At 34.1% G+C, this 22,176-nt stretch overlaps 1 protein-coding gene across 1 annotated transcript; it reads right to left on the bottom strand.

Moving 5' to 3' along the window:
- Positions 1-19,454: 19,454 nt before the first annotated feature.
- LOC113710838 (patatin-like protein 2) lies at positions 19,455-21,770 on the bottom strand. Its single transcript, XM_027233886.2, has 7 exons — positions 21,508-21,770; positions 21,156-21,337; positions 20,815-21,001; positions 20,551-20,712; positions 20,126-20,425; positions 19,762-19,934; positions 19,455-19,680 (listed from the first exon to the last, which is right to left on the bottom strand). Exons 1-7 carry the CDS (start codon positions 21,637-21,639, stop codon positions 19,593-19,595), a joined length of 1,224 nt encoding a protein of 407 aa, XP_027089687.1. The 5' UTR covers positions 21,640-21,770; the 3' UTR covers positions 19,455-19,592.
- Positions 21,771-22,176: the final 406 nt, after the last annotated feature.

Raw genomic sequence — 22,176 nt, 5'->3', positions numbered from 1 at the left:
ATTCACGTCAAAGCAAAAAGAAAAAAAAAAAAAAGGCACGTTTTTTGTTTATGCAAATTAAACTCAACTACTTTTCATTGAAAAGATGGAACACATAGTAGGCTTATCTCTCTATTGCGATGCATTACCTACCTATCTATCCCCAGAACAAAGTTGCCTATTGTTGTAATACAATTATTTTTAATGGCTGTGGCTATCCCATTCAATATTTTTCTTTTCTTTTGTCTTTCTTAACAGGAAAACTCCGTCCAACTAATTCTTAGTGGATCGTATCGTACCTAACCTATCAATCTTTAATAGCAGCACGACGGCGTTTGTTTAGGAAAAAAGCATTACATTGATCCGCCATGGACGACGCCTAAGGTTCGGAGACCGCCCAGAGAAAAACTCCATTGGCTTCTGTTAATGATGCTGTCCTCTCAAAATTAATACTGCCCCCCCAAAAAAACGAAACAGTATCAAGCCTCATCATTTTCCAAGCCTTTATGTCTCACTCACAGCCTCAAACTTGTCAGCCAATACTGCCCCAAAAAACAAAAACCAAGATTAGTGGAAATTCATTCATAATAGTTTTTCCATTGAGGATAACAACCCCCAAAAGGTCAAAATTCTATAGCATTACTTCAACGTGGTCGCCATTGCTTACTTTCTTGTGTCTGTCCTACCTAGTACCTACTATAACAATTTATTACCACACAAGAAATAAAGAAAAACTAAAATAATTTCGAAATGCCCAGTGATTTGAGGACCGTTTGCACCAGGGCATGAAGCTTTACACGTGTAGAAAAATGTGTCCTTTAAATGAAGCATGGTAGAAATTAGAATCGTGCACGCATCGAGTAATTAGCTGGTCAACCGTCAACGTCCACAGCTGTGCCATTATTGTTCAAAGTGTTTTTGGCATTGGGTCTTTAGTAGTGGTCGCTGCCAAGCCTTGGTGGTGTGGGAGGTCAAGATCGAACCCTTGCGTTTCACAAAAATTTATCCATAATTTGTGACGATTTTTGATGATCATTTTTGATGGAATTTCTACTCACATCGATTCCTCTCCTCTTACCCTTCTCCTTAGATTAAATTAGATTAATTTATAGAAATTCTATCATTGCGACATAAAAAAAAAAAGTATTTGGCCTAACATCCAATGCACTTGAATAAGCAAACAGTAAAATGAAAGTTGAAGGAAACACCCAAAACAAAAACCTTTATACACATGACAAAATGTAAGAACTGCAAGGATCATGCATCTGGACTTGTAGATTATCATGCATTTTGACTTGAGATTAGCTAGGCTAGATATATTGTTGCAATTAGGGGTGTATTCGAGCCGAGTCGAGCTCGAGCTCGAGTATAGCGGAGTGTATTCGAGCCGAGTCGAGTTCGAGTACCGCTATACTCGAGCTCGACTCGGCTATAATATAATTATACTCGAGCTTGATCGAGTCGGAGAATCACAGCTCGAGCTCGACTCGATGAGGGTACTCACCGGTAATTTCTCAGAATTTATTTACCTATATTAGTAATTTTATATATAATTTTTTTTAATTTTTTTATATGATACTCGATAGAGCTCGTCAAACTCTCGAGTATCAGATTTCTGAGCTCGAGCACGACTCGAGCAGCTCGAGCTCGACTCGAGCAGCTCGAGCTCGATGAAGCGAGTTCGAGCTCGAGCTTCTGATCGAATACATATCAAACTCGAGTCGAGTAGCTTGAATCAGTTCCACCCCTAGTTGCAATCTGTGACCTCTAGAGTCTTGCCTCTGGCTGCCGGCGACCCTGCTACAGGTTGTCGATTACACCGACAAATAAATAATGCTCGTGGAGGAATTTTACCATCAACGACCGAGCAAAATCAAAAACCATCTCAGGAGAAGGATGTGCATGGAGCTATCTAATGTACAATATATTTTTATGGGTCTGATTCGTGGAATCTTTTTCCTTTAATTTTCCCTCTGTCAAATGAGGAGATTGGAGAATTCTTAACAATTTTTTTCAATTTTTAGTAGTTTGAACTGGGATTTTAATCAGGATATTCCTGGAAAAAGTAAACAGCAAAATCAAGAGTTCAAACAGAAAAAAAAAAAAACAAGAAAAGAAAAGAAAATGTAGCTGAAGAAACTAATCAGTTGATGGTTTGGTTTCACGTTTTCAATTTGTTTATCATGTGATATTATAGCACCAAATAGAAAAGACTTGTAAGGTATTGGAGTGATCGAATTGTCTGCTTATCGTACAGTTTCTTTTTAGTTCCTGTTGCAGATATTTTAACTGCTTGTGTTGACTTCTTGCTCTATCTAATAATATTATTATTTTAGCTAGAAAAAACAAAGAATTCTGATTTGGGCTTGTGTTCGTCACCATATGCATGCAGGCCCAGGAAAAGAAATCCATAATTGCTCGTCTCTCCGACTAATGCATCAGCACATCGGCAACTCCAATTTTTTTTTTTTTAATAAAACGGAAGCCAATGTAATTAATAAACTAGTTGGAAACATTTCCAGTACGATTTTCTTTTGCTTGATAAAGAAAACTATATCAATGGTAGAAAATACAAAGAATATGACACAGATATTGTAGAAATATAAACCAAACTAGTGTTATTGGTTAGTTTTATTTTATTGGCCACATGTCATTTCTTTATTGGCTAGTTTCTTTGGCAAGTCAAAAGTTAGTCACATGGGATAAAATCCCATATTGGTAGTACTAATAAGTTGGGCAAGTCTGTAGGATACACAGGTTGTATGAAGCCTTTGCTTTTTGGTTTTTGTACTTGTGTAGCCACAACCTCCTTTGAGTAATAGAAGAAAATTTCTTTCCCTTTGCTTCATATATCAAATTCTTGAGATTGTTCCTGTCCTGTGGGTTTATATGTGTTTATTTATTTTGGTCTTTCAAAGTGGTACCAAAGTTATGGTAGATTGAAATATGGCAAGCTTTAACCCCAATATTATTTGTTTTATTCAAAAACTCAAAATAAATGTGGAGTTTCAATTTTTAACAGAAATAAATGATAACCCATCTCAAGGCATTAAAATTACATCGATATATTGAATCTGCACTTGTCCAAGATGCCAGTGAGGATGATAAGGCGAAAGATAGTTTGGCTTTGTCACAGATTCATCAGGCAATGGACATTTCAATTTTTGAAAAAATTACTACAACTAATACGACAAAAGAGACTTGGGATATATTGGAGAAAACATACAAAGGGATTGGCAAGGTCCAACAAAACAATTTAATGATGTTGAAGAGAAAATTTGAAATCGTGACGACGGAGAAGTCGGAGTCTATTGAGTCATATTTTTCTTGTTTGTCAGATATTAAAAACGAGATGAAACTGAATCAGTATAACCTTCTTGACATAACATTTGTTGAGAAAATTCTCAATACCCTATCCATGAAATTTGATCATGTGGTAGCTGTAATCCAAGAAACAAAATATTTGAAGGATTTGAATATTGAAAATTTGCATGGGTCATTAATTCTGCATGAACAAAGAATTAATTAAAAATTGGAAGATACCCGGGGAAAAATATAATAGAAAAGACGTTGCAGGTACAGTTAAATTTGAGAGACAATAATAATGTTACAAAGCAAAGCGAATCCAGTAAAAGCAATAGAGGTGGTTACAATAACAGAAGTGATCGTAACAACAATAATAGAGGCCGAGGAAGTACATCAAATCTTGGATGTGGTAGAGGTAATACTTTCAATTTTGGAGGTGGTTGTGGTAAAGGCAGAAGTGGTAATTTTGGTAGAAAAATAATTCTAATCAGAATAATTTTTCGAATAATTTTGGACAAAGAGTTTATTGTTATAATTATGAAAAATTGGGTCATAGATAATTTAAATGTAGATTTGGAGAAAATGTAGACAGAAATTTTCAGACTAATGTTGTTGACAATCAGGTGTAGGATAATAATAAAAAATCTAAAACTTTATTATTAGCCTATAATGCTGTTGATGTGGTTAATAAAAATAAATGGTACTTGGATAAGAGTTGTAATAACCATATGTTTGACAAGAAAGAATTATTTGTTGAGATTGATAAATCTGTTTTTGGTGAAGTTGAATTTGGGAATAACACTGTTTTACCAATGATTGGCAAGGAAAAAATTTCTGTTAACCTGAAAAATAGGTCTATTGATTTTATTTTTGATATTTTCTATGTTCCTGAGCTATATCAAAATTTGTTGAGTATAGGCCACTTGTCTGAGAAAAATATGATATTCGTATAAGAAATGGTGTTTGTACTATTTTTTATAAAAATATTGGAATGATTGCCAGTGTACCAATGACTTCAAATCACTTATTTCCACTGAATTTGAGTAGTGTCAATTTTTCTTATTTGAGTACAATGATAGATGACAGTAATTGGTTGTGGCATATGTGATTTGGTCATTTGAATTTTGATAATTTAAACTTTTTGACCAATAAAAGAATGGTTGGTAGACTGCCCAGTATTAGAAATTTTGGTAGAATCTGTGATATGTACATTTTGGAAAAATAACATAGGAATGCTTTTCAGATTGGCAAATCATGGAGGGTCAAAAAACCGTTAGAAATTATTCATTCAGATTTATGAACTGTGAAGGTTCCTTCTAATGGTAGTTACATGTATTTTATTACCTTTATTGATAATTTCAGTAGAAAAGGTTGGGTGTATTTTTTGAAACAAAAATCTGATGCCGGTGATATTTTAAAATTTTTAAAACTTTTGTTGAGAGACAAAGTGGATGTTAGATTAAAATTTTGAGAATAGATAACGGTCAAGAATATTTGGTGTGTGATGATTTTTTTTTTTTTTTGAGAAAAATGGGATACAATATCAGTTGACTGCCAAGTACACTCCCCAAAATAAAGTGGTGGAGAGAAAGAATATGACAGTTATGAATATAACGAAATGTATATGGAAAGTAAAAAATATGCTAAAAGTATTTTGAGCAGAGGTAGTTTCTTGTGCAATTTATTTGTTAAGCAGATGTCTTACCATAAGTATTTTCGAAAAAACTCCTGAAAAAGTTTGGAATGAAAGAAGACCATTTATCGGTCATCTCAGAGTTTTTGGCTGTATTATCTATTCCCATCTTCCTGATCAAATAAGAAAGAAACTTGATGATAAAAGGGAAAAGTGTGTATTTATTGGTTATAGTAAAATCTCTCGAACTTATAGGTTGTATAATCTTGTGACAAAAAATGTGCTAGTGAGTAGAAATGTAACTTTTGACGAAAGAACTGTTTGGGATTTGTCTACTGAAATCTTGAAACAACAAAGGTGACTTTAAATTATCAGCAAGAGGAGGATAATTATGATATTCAGGCATTATCAGTTGCTCAAGATCCACAAACTGAGTTAAATAGATGTCCCCAACATCGGTGACAGATGTCAGCTCGTCTGTAGGATTATGTTATTACACTAGATGATATTCCTTCTGACAAAGATATTGTTAATTTTGTTTTGTTTGCAGATTGTGACCCAGTTGTATATGAAGAAGTAGCCAGTGATAATCGTTGGATGAAGGCAATGGAGGAAAATATTTGTGCAATAGAAAAGAATGACACCTGAGAACTTATTTCTCTTCCAATTGGTAAAAAAGTCATAGGAGTGAAGTGGGTGTACAAGACAAAATTTTAATCCAATGGAGAAATTGATAGATACAAGGCAAGACTAGTGGTGAAAGGATACAAGCAGAAATTTGGGATTGACTATTTTGAAGTGTTTGCACCCGTTGTGAGGTTTAACACAGTCCGTATGATAATTTCTTTAACTGTTCAAAATAACTGAAAAATTTATCAAATGGATGTCAAGTCAGCTTTCTTGAATGGAGTTCTTAATGAAGAAATGTATGTGAAGCAACCGGTAGGATTTGTAAGTAGAGGTCATGAAAATAAGATATATAGATTAAAGAGAACCTTATATGGCTTGAAACAAACTCCAAAAGCGTGGCATACAAGAATTGATTCCTATTTTTGATTCATGATTTTTAGAGGTGTCCATATGAGCATACTTTATATATTAAATCTTCTATTCGTGGTGATATTGTTGCTGTGTGCTTGTATGTAAATGATCTAATTTTTACAAAGAATAATTCAGAGATGGTTGCAGAATTCAGGAAAGTTATGATTAAACAGTTTGAGATGACATATATGATACTCATGTTATATTATTTGGGAATTGAAGTCTTTCAGTCTGACAGTAAAATTTTTATATCTCAAAAAAAATATGCAAGTAACATTTTAAAGAAGTTTAAAATGGATACAGTAAGGTCAATTATGACACGCGTTGAAAAAAAAATTGAGATTGATCCAGGAAAGCACTGGTGGATATATGAATCCCACCTACTTTAAAAATTTGATTGGAAGTTTGAGATATTTGACATCTACAAGACCAGATATCAATTTTGCTATTGGTCTGATTAGCAGGTTCGTGAAAAATTCACCTTAGTCACACTTGCAGGTAGTCAAGAGGATTTTGAGATATATTGGAGGTATTCACAGTGATGGCATTTTTTTTATTCAAGAAATGATCCAGTTGAATTGTTTGACTGCATAAATAGTGATTGGGCAGGTAATACGGTAGAAAGAAAGAGTACTTCAGATTATGCATATTTTATTGGTTCTGATGTGTTTTCCTAGAGTTCGAAGAAGCAATAGGTGATTACATTGTCTACAGCGGAGGTGGAATATATTACAGCAGCTAACAGTGCTATTCAAGTTTTGTGGTTACGTCGCATACTTTGTGTCCTACAACACAAACAGGTTGATCCTACGAAAATTTATTGTGATTGTAAGTCAACAAATGAGTTGTCCAAGCATCCAGTACTCCATTGGCGTAACAAACATATTGATATCAAATATCACTTCATACGTGAGCTGGTTCGAGAGAGGGAAATTGAAATCCGTTATTGCAGAACTAAAGAGCAAGTAGCTGACATTTTCACCAAGACATTAAAGACGGAGATTTTTGTCAAGTTGAAAAAGATGTTGGGGATGACCAAATTTGAGGAGCTTGATTTAAGGAAGGCCATGTAAAAATATAAACTAAACTAGTATTGATTGGTTAGTTTTATTTTTTTTTGGCCACGTGTCATGTCTTTATTGGCTAGTTTCGTTGGCAAGTCAAAAGTTGGTCACATGGAATAATTTCCCATATTGGTAGTACTAATAAGTTGGGCAAGTCCGTAGGGTACACAGGTTGTATAAAGCCTCTGCTTTTTGATTTTTGTACTTGTGTAGCCACAACCTCCTTTGAATAATAGAAGAAAATTTCTTTTCCTTTGTCTCATATATCAAATTCTTGATATTGTCCCTGTGGATTTATATGTATTTATATGTTTGGGTCCTTCAGATATATCTAATTTATGAAATTATTAAATTTAATAGAGTTGTAAAATAAGAAAGGTTACACTATGAATTATAAACCTAACCAATTACATGAGTTACTCTATAAATATCTTTGCATATTTATCCTCTCAGATCTGCTATGGTATCCAACTAGTTCAAGTTTTGAACTAATGTTGAAATTTGACGAGAAAATTCAATTATAGATTTAAAAAACTCTTACATTAACAAAATGCACCAATTTAGCTTCCAGAATCATGATGAACTTGGAAATGCTGGAGAATTCAACCTTATCGATGGTGGTGTTATCGCAAATAATCCGGTCTGGTACTCGTGTACTTAAATTAGCGAATCTATTATCATAAGTTTCAACAATACCCTACCAATGATGGATTACAGTTTTTGCATCAGAATATCTAACATAATCAGTAGCCCTGAAAAAAATATAACAAATCGCTAATTTATTTCCAGAATGCAGACTGTTGTGGTTACAATATTTGCACTAGAACACATAACACATCAGTAGTTTATTTCATAAGTGCAGACTGTTTAGTGCATACATTACATAGTGGAAAAAATTATTTCATGGTTGGTGAGTGTAGATTAAATCTACAGAAGAAAACTCAATCAATCCGAAATTTATGCAAAAAAATTTATAATGCACTTTATAAGACTACAAACCCATTATACTGGGATCGATACAAACAGCTTATAATTGAATAAAATAACCAACCAACCAACAAACAGTGGAAGGAATCAGACTCAACTACTCACATGTAGCGATACTCGAACCCTATATCTGTAAACATTAATTGATATACAAGTTTGACAAATCAATTAAAAGAATAATATGCATTGACCTCTTGGCTGCAGGCCTCAGTTGCCAGAAGCGAAGTAACTAAGCAGATCTTCCATGGAAATCCAGAATTCTTCCCAATTAAGTCCATGGATTATTGCCGCTTTCTATGATCTCAACAGGCATAGGATCAGCAGAAGTGCAATGCAGCAAAGGCTGCTAAATGGGGAGTATTTGGATGGTCACTTTCCGGACATTCCACTCCCTTGGTGGATGCATTCACCCAAGCCAGTGCAGATATGGTTGATTTAAGCTCTCTACTAAATTTTAATTCTCTTGTTATCTGACTTTATTCTGGTTTAATTTAAAATTCAAGAAGATGTGTTTGTTTCTCCTGCAGTTTTGCATTGCAAAAATTGTGTTCAGTCTCTAGACACACAAAGTTAGTGTAGACCTCCTGGAAAGATAAAGTAACGAAAATGCTGCCGCAAAATGTAGCTATCATAACCAGTATCAGTCGAAGATGAATACTACGAGAATATATAATAATACGATTTACCATTGCAGCAACCCTACATGAGTTGGGTTTTCAGTTGGTAGTTGGTAGCAGCTTCTAAATTTGATCAGTCATTCTCTTTGGACAATAACCGGGTTTCGGAAAATCATTAACAAATGATCATATTAATTGCTTAATACAAGTATTGCCCTATTAAAAGGATTATAACCTCTTCCCTAGTTAGTGCATTCAATTTTAATTTTCCACATGCAAATAATCAACATGCAATGTAATATTATGCATCTTTAAACAAGAAAGTTCAATCGGGCTAAGCGAAAATCTCTGAGAACTATGAAGATAATTTCTGCCGCGCTTTGCTACATGCGCATTTGGTGATCTAACATCTTGGAGCCGCTTCTCCTTAGAGAGTGTTTCTGCCAGCCTATGACGAGATCAAACGAGCAATTAAATCTTAGTAAGGCGAAGTCAAGAGCTATGCAACTAGGAGCACATTAAGAATTAACACATGCTTTTCTCAATCCTTTTGAGTTTTTCTAAACCTCAAACCTTAATAACAAAGTGGTCTATCAAAGAAAAACGAAAAAAAAATTCTAGAAGCATTCTGTCCTTACAGTTTTCGCAGGTAAAGAAGTTTTCATTGAAAAGCAATTCCAGTGAAACTAGAGGTGGTGGGGGTGGGGTGGGGTATGGTTTTCAATTTTTCAAAAGTTAGGTTTTTCCCCCTCAAAAAAATGAAAAATTTTCAAAATAATGTTAATAAAATAAATCCTTGCCCTTGCAAAATTTGAAAATATTCTATATTTCTTACTTAGTTTATACATATTAAAGTTCCCCTCCTTGATGTAAAATTTCTGGTTCCATCTATGAATTTCAAGGAGGTGCATTTTAAAATGATCAAATCTTAACATTTATTTTCTAAATGAATTCAATTTCAGTGAACCAAAACCATATCTTAAGATACATATTTTACTAGATTTGAGGTTAAGAACCCAAAGTTAATTTAATGTAAGCCAAAGAAAGGGGCTTTAATTAGCTAGATAATAATTATACCTCTTTAGAGCGTCTTCATTTGTGCCCTTATTTAAAGGTTCAAAAGCACCAGTCTGCAAATTTACCCTGGAAACTGGTTTCTTCAACAATTCCTCACCTACCCTAACAAGATTCTGTAAATTTTCATCCGACGCCATATCCACCGAAGACAACTCGCCAGTAAAGGTGTCATCTTGCATGCACGCATAATTGGATGGACCAGGGGCACCTGAAGGTAATGTGCATTTTGGACACGGCGTAATTCTGTTTGTACATGGTGTAACTTACTTTCAACAACATGTAATTTTAGAACAAAATTTTGTGAACGATGGGCAGGAAGATAAGTAGGGGCAGCCGAAGTTCCTCTGCATGTATCTCCAAGAAAGGCATCTAGACTTGGGTGGTGTTTCAGCTGAACCATTTAAGTGTACCAGGAAAATGAGTTTTCATGTATGGGAGAAAATGATGGTAAAAAATTCAAAGGTTTGATTAACCAAGAACAACCTCATAGCTGGAGAAGATTGTGGGCTGGATTAATTTGACGTCGAAAGTTGGGAATAACAACATTTGTCAATGTTTCGTGCCACTTGGTCTCCCAGATTCTTTCCTTGAGCAGATCATGGAGATATTTTCCGTCATATTTGGGCCCTGATACTATATTTTTTCAGCTTGATCTAGTAGCGCCACGTGTCTGATCGTGAATGGAAATAGAATTAGTTCATTGAAGTAGTTGGAGTAGTGTACTCACACACAATTATATTGGGAAAAAGTATACATAAAAATTCTTTACTTGAATGTACAACCGATACATAGTAGGAGTATATTATGAATGGAAATAGAATTACTAATTTGCAGTGGTTGTGTTAGGATACTTAAAATTATGTTGGAAAACAGTATACAACGAAGTTCTTTTATTGAATGTACAACTAATACTATATATTAATTTTTAGACGGTAATTTACCTTGCTTGGGGAAAGATTTTGGGGCAATGGTCAAGGTAGAAGTCCTTGATCTCTTTGGCGGCAAAAAGACGTTTTCAGACTTGGACCAGACATTGACTCGGTCGAGTTCTGGAGTCAGGGGTCAATGGGTTCGACCGGATTTGATCAGGGTCGAATCGGATGACGTCATAAATACGCCATATATATAATACAAATCATGTATAAAAATTCCTCTCATGTTGGTGGTTTACAATGTTATATACATATTTAATGAGTTTAAATTTAGTCCAAAAGAACTCTATTGAAAAACTTTTAAAAGTTATAGGTAAACAATATCATTTGGAAAATATAATGGGTCAATATTATACTTTATTAAAATAATAAAGGGTCAAAATAAAATTATCTCAAAGTTGTAGGGCATTCAAAGTTAATAAATGCCAAACCTAATAAATGAGTCCTTCTTGTTTCTTCTTGATAGGTTGCATTTTTATCATTAATTTTATGATTATTTTTCTATTTTATTTTATCAAATATTGCATTAATTGATGGATTCTACTTATATTTGGTAATTTGTGTTGGCGGTAGGGATATGGAATAAAAAGGGATTAAAAACGTGATTTTTTTTGTTTTAAAAGAATAAAATTGCATGGCAACCAAAATTTTGGAGTGAAGAATCAGAACACAAGTTAAATTGGCTTTGATCAATTTCTTCTGGTTCACACAAACTTCAGAAACAACCAAACCAAAGTGATTTAATTTCACATTGGAAAAATGTTAAGCATGATTTCAAGGTGTTACGACACCAAGGATGACTGTACTAAACCAATCTCATGTTGTAGACTGCTTTATTTTCCTTTGAATGCATCTTCAATTACCCAAAAAAAAAAGGTGTAAGCAACTAAATGAAGTTATAGTCGCAAAACGAGCACTCGAAGCCACATGGACCGTGCTATCTATGTCCAATGGAGATTCACCTTTTCTATTAGCAAACCCTTTTCCAGCTAAAATTTTCAAGTTAATTTAGGTATCTGTACTATAGCCTGGAATTGTAGCCAATTCTATACTAAATTTTGGTATATTTCGAACCCTGTACAAGGACAAAAATTAGGTCGTTAGTTTATAAGCGTTTGAGATTCCAGATGCGCCCAGCGCCAAACAAAAGGAATGGGGCCAAAAAAAAAAAAAAATTCGAGATTGTCATCCACAAGCTGATATTCACATAAAAATTAGATTAAAAAAAAGTCCAAGGGATAGAAAGACAGGATCCAAAATAAATCAAACAGAAATGAAGGCCTTTAGGTCAAAAGATGGCGCAATTTCTAATAGCCCCACCAGCTTCAGTTTCCCTTGTTACAATTCACACCTCTAATTTCCAAAAGGTCACAGATAAAAAGGAGTAGAAAAAGAATCCACGGCTACAGCGGCGGCTTTTGAAAAGATTCAATTTTCAAACGACACAGTTTTGTTAAACTCTTCCCAGTAGCATGTCTTTATCAGTTCGTCACTTGTAGCAAGTTTTTCAGCTTTTACACATTTCACATTTAGTCCCTTAATTTTTTATCTGACTCATATTAGTCCTTGTTTTATGGAACTTTGATACCTTTGGCCTCTTCCGTTGGTGCAAAATATAGTTTGGCATTGACAATACAGGAGTCTTGCTGTTTTAGTATTACATGATAAAAATCATATGAGATTTCAATACAATTAAGTAAATTCACATTATTGAAAACAAGTTGTTTATTAGAAATTTACTCTTATTAGAGTGCAGGAGAATGTTAGATCGGGTGATAAAATAGGAGGGATTGTATGTAGAAGATCTTTGATTCAAATCCTTACACTTACCAAAAAAAAAAAAATCTTACTAGAGCGCAGAGCATGAGTTTTACAACTTGATAGTTTCTTCTTATCTACGTTACAAAAAACAAAATTAAGTTTAAGAGTTTATCCGAGAAAGGAATAAATTCAAATTTCTCTTCTCAAATGTTGTTGGTACTATGCATGACCTCCTCTTTTCATCCAACCAATGAGAATACAACACGATTTTCTATTTATTATTCTTAATTGGCTTAAAGTTGTTTTTCAGTATAGCTAATTCTATGATTTCTTTTTATTATTCATTGCCCATTTTTTTAGGATAATTTCACAAACCTCTCCTCATATTTGTCTTAGTATCAGTTAGCACCTTGTAGTTTCAAAAATCTCTTTTACCTCCCCTGTTAAATTAACAGGACAAGATTTCTCTATCATGGGTAATAAATGGACAATATTACCCTTCTGGAAATCCTTAATTGATTGACTAAAATTTGCAAAAAAAAAAAAAGAATTTGGAAAGTAAAAATATCAGGACAATAATTAACAAAATTATCATTTGTAATTGTGACTTTTTTTATCCCATAGTAATAAAAGGTAGGGAACATCTATCATTACTATTACCTAATACATCAAAAGCACATCAAATGGACATTAGAAGCAAATATAACTTATTTGGATTTCTTTCGCTTTCAAAATCCTAATTGTCGCCTTCTTATTGTAATTAATAATATCAATTTTTTATATTAAATGCTGTTGGTGAATTATAAAGTGTCTTTAATATTAGAACTTGTTATGATTTGCAATAATATCTTCTACTAATTTCCTCTTTAAATTGCTTCTTTTGCCATTGAACTCGTGTTTCTTATTTTGTTGTCTTGTTGTCTTTATAATCCTAGAGTTAGATGATTTGTCATTGCAAAGTTATAACATTACTTATTTGCTGCAACTTCTTTTTATTGCACTTACATCTCTTTCAATTTGTCTTTTGGTTATTAGGTTTATTTTAATATTTATATAAAGGATAACAAAAAGGTACAAATGAAAATAAATTATTATCTCTCCTTATCTATGAACTTTTTAATGCACAAGGGGTGACAATGTTACAAGACATATCAATCAAGGGGAGGTAAGAGATATTTTGAAAACCATGAGGGTACTAAGTGATATTAAGGCAAACCTCATACATGGGAGGTTTGTGAAATTACCCTTTTTTGTTTGGGAGGTGGGAAGGAGTTTGTAGGGCTTTTCAATTGTCATATCAACTTATGTGACAGCTACTCGAATAGGATTCATCACTTCACATGCGGAGTGTTAAATGAAAAAAAAAACAGAAAAGGGAAAAAGAAAGAATTTGTAAGCTTTAGACAATATAATCTTTCCCATAAATTGCTACACTTTTTTTTTTTTTTAAGGAATCAATTGCTACACCTAAAAACCAAAAAAATGAGTACAAAAGAAATTACAGGCTGCAATCATTAACGTCTCAAGGCAGTATGTATTTATTAATGGTTAGGTTCCAAGTCGTAATCGATATATAGGTCCTGGATGGTTGAATGTCACTCGGGTTATTGTCACATTAATATTATTATGATATGAATTTATTCTGAAGCTGTAAGCAAATTAAAAGATTGCCTATGATATTATCAAAAAAAAAAAAGAAAAAAAGATTGCCTATGATCTCTATATTATAATAGTCTCAGTTGCTGGAATGAATTTAAATGTACATCATTATATATGAACCGAACTTAACCCAAATACAAAACTGCAGCATTGTTAATTTAATTGCTGCAATACCCCATCTGAAATCAATAAATTTATAGCAGATAAGAATAGAAGACGATTTCCCCAGCTGTCACTATAGAGTGACGCTGGTTTTAGTAAATCCCTTTTCATTTATTGGGTTATCATTGATTTAGAGGGTAAGTTGATTCCCTTTATCAAAGCTAGATTAGTGAGTCTAAAACGCAACCTCCTTAGTCTTTAGTCATCATTTATGGTCTTAGTGTTTGGCCTTCATTTATGGTTGTTCCTATGTTCAAAAATTTCTTATCGTTGTACGACGTGTCACATGCATAGATTGTCCTCTTTTCAGCATTCGTTAGAACCAAGTTGAAATTGATAGTTGCATATGTCTGTCTTTTGATTTGATGATCATCGGAGACTCGTTAATTTTATAATCAATTGTGCAAGTTAATAAAAATTTCCAGGACACCTTGGTAGATTTTGTTACCCTTATCCAACGATCAACTGCATATATTGTTCATTCAAAGCCGTGAATTTCATCCAACACAAGTTTCACAGACGGCGTCTTACAGCGGGTCTTGATCTCAGCTTCTATGCTATACTCCATAGTTATTAAACCCGGCCCGGAGGGGAACCCGGCGAAAGAGGTGGGTGAACGGGTTACTGATTCAACCAGTGGGTGAGTGATTCAACCGGTGGGTCACGAAATATATTTAAATATTATGTTTCATAATTTTTGATATGGTTAAAACTATAATAAATTATGTCATAGTAAATGCTCAATTAGTCTAATTTATTATAGAATCATTAATTCTTATAAGAATTAACAAAACCTAAATGCAATTAGTAATCCATCAAATTTCAAGAATAAAATTTTATCTAAGTATAATTATCCAGTTTATTTATGAATTTTAAATGCAAAGAATTATTAGGAACGATATTTGCCTTTAGAATGAATTATGTGATATGTTATTTTTTAAATTCATTTCATAATTTATAGAGTCTGGGGAGTAATAAAATTTATTAAAAGATTCCAAATAAATTATGTTTTGGAAAATTAAAATAAGAATAAGTCTAATATATAATATAAAAAAAGACTAAATTTTAAACAAGTGAGCTGTTGGTGCAGCGGTTGTTGCATTTCCTTCAATACAAGAGGTCGTTGGTTCGAAGCTTCATTCCAGCATCTTCCAAACATTTTTAACATGCAAACCCGGTTTCCTATAAAACCGGACGGTTCTTCGGGTTTGACCGGTTGAACCGTCGATCCGTTGAAAAGTCAACGATTTAGTTGTCAAAATGATCCAATTAGCTAACCGGCCCGGTTCAATGGCCGGTTCACCGGGTTGACCGGTCGAACTGCCGGGTCGGGCCGGATTTAATAACTATGCTATATTCTAATAAATTTTTCATGCATTCCAAACACTATACATTCAGGCCCTCCTGTGTTCTCATGAAAAAGTCTAGACTTGGGATTATCCGGCTCGAAGAATGCAACGTCTATGTTAAGGATGTCACAGGACAAAAAGTAAACACTGGAGTCAGGACTCTTTCGTTGTTTAGCAATTACATGAGTAACATTTTTTATGCTGACTTGAGAAACCCGCCAAACCAAAGAAAAACATAGCTAGATGCCAAGTCACACTAAGATGCCTCTAATGTTTGAAGGAAAAAACTAGGGAAGCTCACAGGAATTGAGTTATAGAAGCAAACTGTACAAGTGATTTTTCAGTTCTTTAGTAGCTGCAGAGTTTAATTCTCCATTAGTTGCAACAGATTCGAGTAATTTCTCTTCAGCTACAATTTCTGCTTTAACGTGATACAATTCAAGAATGAGAGAACGGCTATATACAAAATTTATATTTTAATTGAGTAAGTATTTATTATTGCACAGGTTCGACACCTGTCAATAAATCTCGGTCAAATTTGGCCTTGCCTATGTTAGGAGTATGAAGTTCAAGCTTGACCAATATAATTTGAAAAGAGAAGACTGTTAGAAAATTGGTTTAATTTCTTTTAGTCAAGATCCCTATTTGGTGTGGGAAGTAACTAGTTTCCTAATTGAATTTAATTACTTGAAGTAGTAATCAAGAAAACTCCTATTTGATTTAGGATTTAGATGTTATTTCTTATTTTGCATAAGTCTAGGAATTAGTATTGGGTTTCAATTATTATTTGATTTTTTGGCCAAGTAATGTTCTTTATAAATAAGTAGATTGACATACTACAAAAAAATACAAAAAAGGAGTGAGATAGTTCCTAATGGATGAGAGGGTTATATAAGAGTTGTGGTTATCAAATTGTAATCTTATGGTATTTTTTCTCTCATAGTAAAAACAAGTTTTTCTCTCCGTGGATGTAGGTTTAGTGATTAAACCTAACTACGTTAATTCTTGCGCGTTGTTCATCATTCGTGCTAGATATTATTTTCTATTAAATTGTTGGTCTTTTTTTTTCAAATAGTTGGCCTGATATTCTAACAAGTGGTATCAGAGTTCCGTTAGGATTTTGGTTAATTATTTGAAATTGAGTGGGTGGTGGTATACCATGGGGTTTGGAACTATACAGTTTCTAATTCAACTATTTAATGGAACTACAAATTTCACTCTTTGGCAAAGAAGAGTGAATGATATTATAATTGAACAAGGTTTGACAAAAGTGTTGAATGGAAAGAACAAAAAATCAGAAAACATGAAGGATAATGAGTTTGAGGAGTTGGACGCAAGGTGTGCGTGCACGATTCGACTTTATGTGGCGGACAACATCATAAATAATATGATAGATGAGGAAGATTCTATAGCAAACCTCTGGAAAAAATTGGAAAAGCTTTTCTGGCTAAACGCTTATCCAATAAGTTGCATCTAAAGCGACAACTTTATACGCTAAAGATGGAGGAGGGTGGCAGTCTCATAGATTACATGAATACATTCAATGGAATTTTGAATCAACTCCAAAAGGTTTGGTGTAGATATTGAGAAAAAAGTTAATGCCCTTTTATTTCTTACGTCAGTCTCTGACTCTTACGAAAGTGTCATGACGATCCTGTTGTATGGGAAGGACATCTTAGAGTTTGAGAATGTGTAGTCTTCTTTGTTAGATCATGAAAAACAAAGGAAGGCAAACCAAGATGTAATATAAGAAGTTGCATTAATTGCTCGAGATGAGAATAAAAGAGAAAAATAATTTGGAGGTGAATCTAAGACAGGTGGTCCACAAGCCAAGAAAAATGGTAGAATCCAGTGCTTTAGTTGTCATGAATTTGATCATATCGAAAGATATTGCCCTCATCAAAAGGAAATTGATGAGAATGAGTATGATGGTGTTGCTGGATATGTATCGGGTGGAGATATTCTCACAATCTCCAAGAGTAATAATACTTCTTCTCGTGACGGTTGGATTTTAGATTCTGGATGTATTTTACATGTTTACTCCAAACTAGACTATTTTGATAATCTCCAAAAAAAGAAGACAGATTTTGTGTCCTTGGGTGATGGATCTATTTGTGAAGTTAAAGGTGTTAGAGTGGTAAAAATCAAAATATTGAATGGAGATATTCGTTCTTTGAGTGGTGTGGCTTATGTCTTAAAGTTACGAAGGAATCTAATTTCTTTGAACTAGTTAAACTCCGAGAGCTATTATTTTTGGATTGTAGGTGGAGTCTTGAAAATCGCACATGACGAGACGATCTTGTTGATAGAGAATAAGTATGGTAATTTATACTATTTGAATACCTTAATGGATTGGAAGCGAAAAAGGATCCAGGAATGCTCTCAAATTATAAATGGTATTGAGAGGAAAAGCCCTGCTATGGGAAAGAGTGAATTAAGACCCCTCTCGCGAGTTAACTTGATGTTGGACTTGGTTAGTTACACACGTTTATTTGCCGATTGAATCAATTGAAAACAAAACCGTCTTGATTCGGGTGTGTAGTTAGGCACTAAGATATTTGGTGGAAAAATCCAAATGGAGTTTTTTGGATGGTTTACTGTGTTTGCTAAAAGGAATATTCGCCAAAATGGAGATTTGTTAGAAAACAGGTTTAATTTCTTTTAGTCAAGATCCCTATTTGGTGCAGGAAGTAACTAGTTTTTTAATTGGATTTAGTTACTTAAAATAGTAATAAAGGAAACTCCTATTTGGTCTAGGATTTAAATGTTATTTCCTATTCTGTATAAATTTAGGAATTAATATTGCATTCCAATTGTTTTTTGATTTTTTGGCCAAGTAATGTTCTCTATAAATAGGTAGATTGACATACTACAAAAAGACACAATAAAGGAGTAAGAGAATTATTAGTGGGTGAGAGAGTTATACAACAATTGAGGATTGAGAAACAAGTTGTAATCTTGTGCTGTTTTTCCTCTTATAGTAAGAACAAATTTTTCTTTCCGTGGACGTTGGCTTGGTAATTAAGTCGAACCACATTAATTCTTACGCATTGCTCATCATTCGTGTTAGATATTGTTTTTTATTAAATTGTTGATCTTTTTTTTTTTTTTCAAATAGTTGGTCTAATACCCTAACAAAGACATATTCATTTTCCATGTAGTTAGGAATATGCAATTACTATAGTCAGTAATATAACCACTAAATCAGTACTGCTCTTTTATAGCAGTTAACAATTGGAATTGTTTATACATTTTGAAAGATGGGCGATATTAGCATAGAAAGTAAAAGAAGATTATTCCTGGTTTTATGTCGAGGTTGACAGGAAGTAGTAGTAGTTTTTCTATTTCATAATGCTAGATAATCAAAAAGACCGAGAACTAGGCCTAATTTTTTTTAGGTGTAAGAGGACATGATACTGCCAAGCACATACTTATTCGGCAGTGAAGGTGCAAAGGGACCTTTGTAGGGCCTTTTCTGTAAAAGGACATCCTGGTACCTTGGAGTCCTGAAAAACTAGTTGTACATCCACTACCCGTGTAGGCGTACGTCCAGTGCAGGTCTACCTTATTGCGACGTATTTGTCTTTCGCTGTCTGTAATTTATTTCTGTATCAATCCATCACTCGGAAAAGATTGATCCGTCTTGTGTACAAATAGAGTTCGTACATTCATCTGCTAAATTTGTTTGTTATTCGTCTCACCATTTGTTGATTAATTTGCAATATTACTGAATTTGTTTATAAATATTTCATCATTATGAGCAACTGGAAATGTATAAAAACAAAACAAAAAAAAGAGAGGATGATTTATCTCCTAAAGTTTTCAACGTAAATTAAAGTAGTTATTTCATAGTTTTAAAAAATGTCAGTGCCAAACTGAAGAATCAATTTTGACACAGGAAGGAAATTCCGATCTCTTCCCCGGAATTGGTGCGGACACTCAACGGGGATTTATTTATTTTCCACGTACACATACGTAGTCAACATGCAATATGTATATTACTAATATTTAGGCGACGAGTTAACTCAACGGCGTTGAGGATTCAGAGAAGAGAAATTCTTGGACTTGTTCGAAAGACGAAGGCGCCTCTCCTCAGAGAGTGCTGCTGCCAACCTACATATTCAAACCAAAAGATCAAAGGGTAGTCGAAGAGTGGATAACTTCAATGTAAGCAAAAGATCAAAGGGTTTGCACCTTTTGAGAGCCTCCTCATTTGTGCCCCTGTTCACGGGCGCACTAGCACCAGTCTTCAAATTAGTCCTAGAAACTGGTTTCTTCAACAAATTCTCCCCAACTTTGACAAGATTCTCTAAATTTTCCTTTGTGGCAAGATCCACAGAACCCAGGTCTCCAGATAACGTGTCATCCTGAAATATGCATGTACAAGTGTACGCTTATATACTATTTGGAGGACAGAAAAACTATAAATCTGGGCCTTCAAGGTTTGTACTAATACAAGTCATATTGCTTTCTTTTTTACTTCCAATTTTTTTTCTTAATTATTTTTTCAAGTGTAAGCAAAAAAAAAGATAGAAGAGTACAGCGCAAAGACTTTTACCTGAATTCGCAGATAATTTTCTTCACACTGCATAGTTTGAAAAATAGTGGAAAGATGAAGATCAGCGATATCGCCACTTGCTTGAGTGTATATATCTATTATAGGAGTTGTATTAGCATTTGTCAGCCAAGACAAGAGTCCCCACTTGGCAACATCCTCAGCATCAAACCCTCCCGCTTTTGTAGTACCCGTTCCCAACGACAGAACGATGAAAGGACTATAATCCGATGAACCGACAGAGGCGAAGTCGGGATTTCCTCGACTAATCTCCCTAGTCACTTGGGCCATAGCAACTAAGGTCTGAAGAAAATACAGTCGACAGATATAAAATTGCAGTAATCATGAGGAAAGTAATAATTTTGTAATAAAATAATTAGTGCATGGTTCTCAAATTAACATTGGATAGATGAGATATAACATCTTACCGGATTGTTGGCCGCCATGCCACCATCGATCATGTTAAATTCTCTTGTGCTGCCATCAGGTTCCTTAGTTTCGAATTTGTGGGCTGGAAGATAAGTAGGAGCAGCCGAAGTTGATATGCATATATCGCTGAGCAAGGCGTCCAAACTTGAAAAGTGCTTCATCTGAGCCATTTAAAACACGAACCATATTAATTTCTGTTGCATGAGATGAAAGTAAACAATAGTCTAACTAAAATAACCAAGGTTTCTTAAATTGGTACGAACTGCATAGCTGGAGAAGATGGTGGGCTGCGATAGTTTGACGTCGAAAGCTGGGATGACAACATTAGTCAATGTATCGTGCAATCTGGTCTGGCCAAGCTTTTCCCGGAGCATGCTATGGAGATATTTCCCGTCATACGTGGGTCCTGTCATTGATTTCACCACTCTTTCGATACAACTGAATAGATGACTGGTCATGAACGAAAATCGTGTCAATTGTAAGTTAAAAGTAGCATACACAATTTGAGTTTCTTGATATAGTACGCATTAAATTATTTGGAATGAAGATGGATCGAGTCTAATTACGATATGGTAAAAAAAAAAAGTCTAATTAAGATATCTACTTTGATTGAGGGAAGATTTTGGGACACTCCTCAAGGTAGAAGTCCTTGATATCTTTCGCAGCATAAAGAGGTCTTTTGTTCTCGTTTGGAGCTGTAAGCATAGCAGTCACAAGGCCACCAGTGCTTGTGCCGGCAATCACATCAAAGTAGCCAGCAAGTCTCGCATCCGAACCATCCAATTTCTGCACCAAGGCCATTCAAGAAATGAATTAGTACAAAAGTGAAATTCAATTTTCCTTTTGGTCCATGGAATAGTCATGCAAATCGAGTCCATGATTGTGTAGTTACGCTACAAATTTTTTTTTTTAATTTCTTGAGAGTAAAAGATTGGAGAGATTAATTATTTTCAAACCTGAAGCTCAGTCTCTAAATATCCAAGGATTACTCCGGGGATGATTCCTCTGATCCCTCCACCATCAATGCTTAGGATGGTCACACAATTTCCATCAGATTGAGGCTTCAAAGCTGATACGATGGTTGCCATGATGGATTGTAAGTTAAATACAAAGGAATGGAGTAAAAGAACTCAGAAAATGAAGATTTCAAATACTCAAATGAAGCAAAACAAGGAAGAAAATGAAACCCTTTTTAGATTTGTATATTGTGATTGTTGAAACTTTTGTGTGCTGCATCCATGACGAAGTGGGGGTATTTATAGTGTTTTCCAACTCCATCTTCGAAGTACTTAGCTCATTCACGTCAAAACAAAAAAAAAAAAAAAGCACGTTTTTTGTTTATGCAAATTAAACTCAACCACTTTTCATTGAAAAGATGGTGCATATAGTAGGCTTATCCAAAGGTATAGGAAAGCCCCCAAGATTTACATCAGGAAATACCTAAAACTAAGTTATCTCTTTATTGCGATGCATTACCTACCTATGTATCCCCAGAACAAAGTTGCCTATTGTTGTAATACAATTATTGTCATAGTTGTGCTAACTTATCTTGCAATTTTTTATGAAAGTAAATTAAACTTTACACCAAGGCCAATCAAGAAATGAATTAACACAAATAGAAATTC

The sequence above is a fragment of the Coffea arabica genome, chromosome 10e (assembly GCF_036785885.1).
Source record: "Coffea arabica cultivar ET-39 chromosome 10e, Coffea Arabica ET-39 HiFi, whole genome shotgun sequence".
Classification (NCBI taxonomy): domain Eukaryota; kingdom Viridiplantae; phylum Streptophyta; class Magnoliopsida; order Gentianales; family Rubiaceae; genus Coffea; species Coffea arabica.
The sequence above is the reverse complement of the archived record's forward strand: the minus strand, read 5'-3'. Positions and strand labels throughout refer to the sequence as shown.

Excerpts from the sequence above, each read along its gene's own strand:
- LOC113710838 (XM_027233886.2), bottom strand. The coding sequence starts at position 21,639 with ATGGCAACCATCGTATCAGCTTTGAAGCCTCAATCTGATGGAAATTGT. Across the intron at positions 21,002-21,155 it reads AAAATCTTCCCTCAATCAAA|TCATCTATTCAGTTGTATCG; the intron begins GTAGATATCTTA and ends GTTCATGACCAG. Across the intron at positions 20,426-20,550 it reads GCATGGCGGCCAACAATCCG|ACCTTAGTTGCTATGGCCCA; the intron begins GTAAGATGTTAT and ends TATTTTCTTCAG.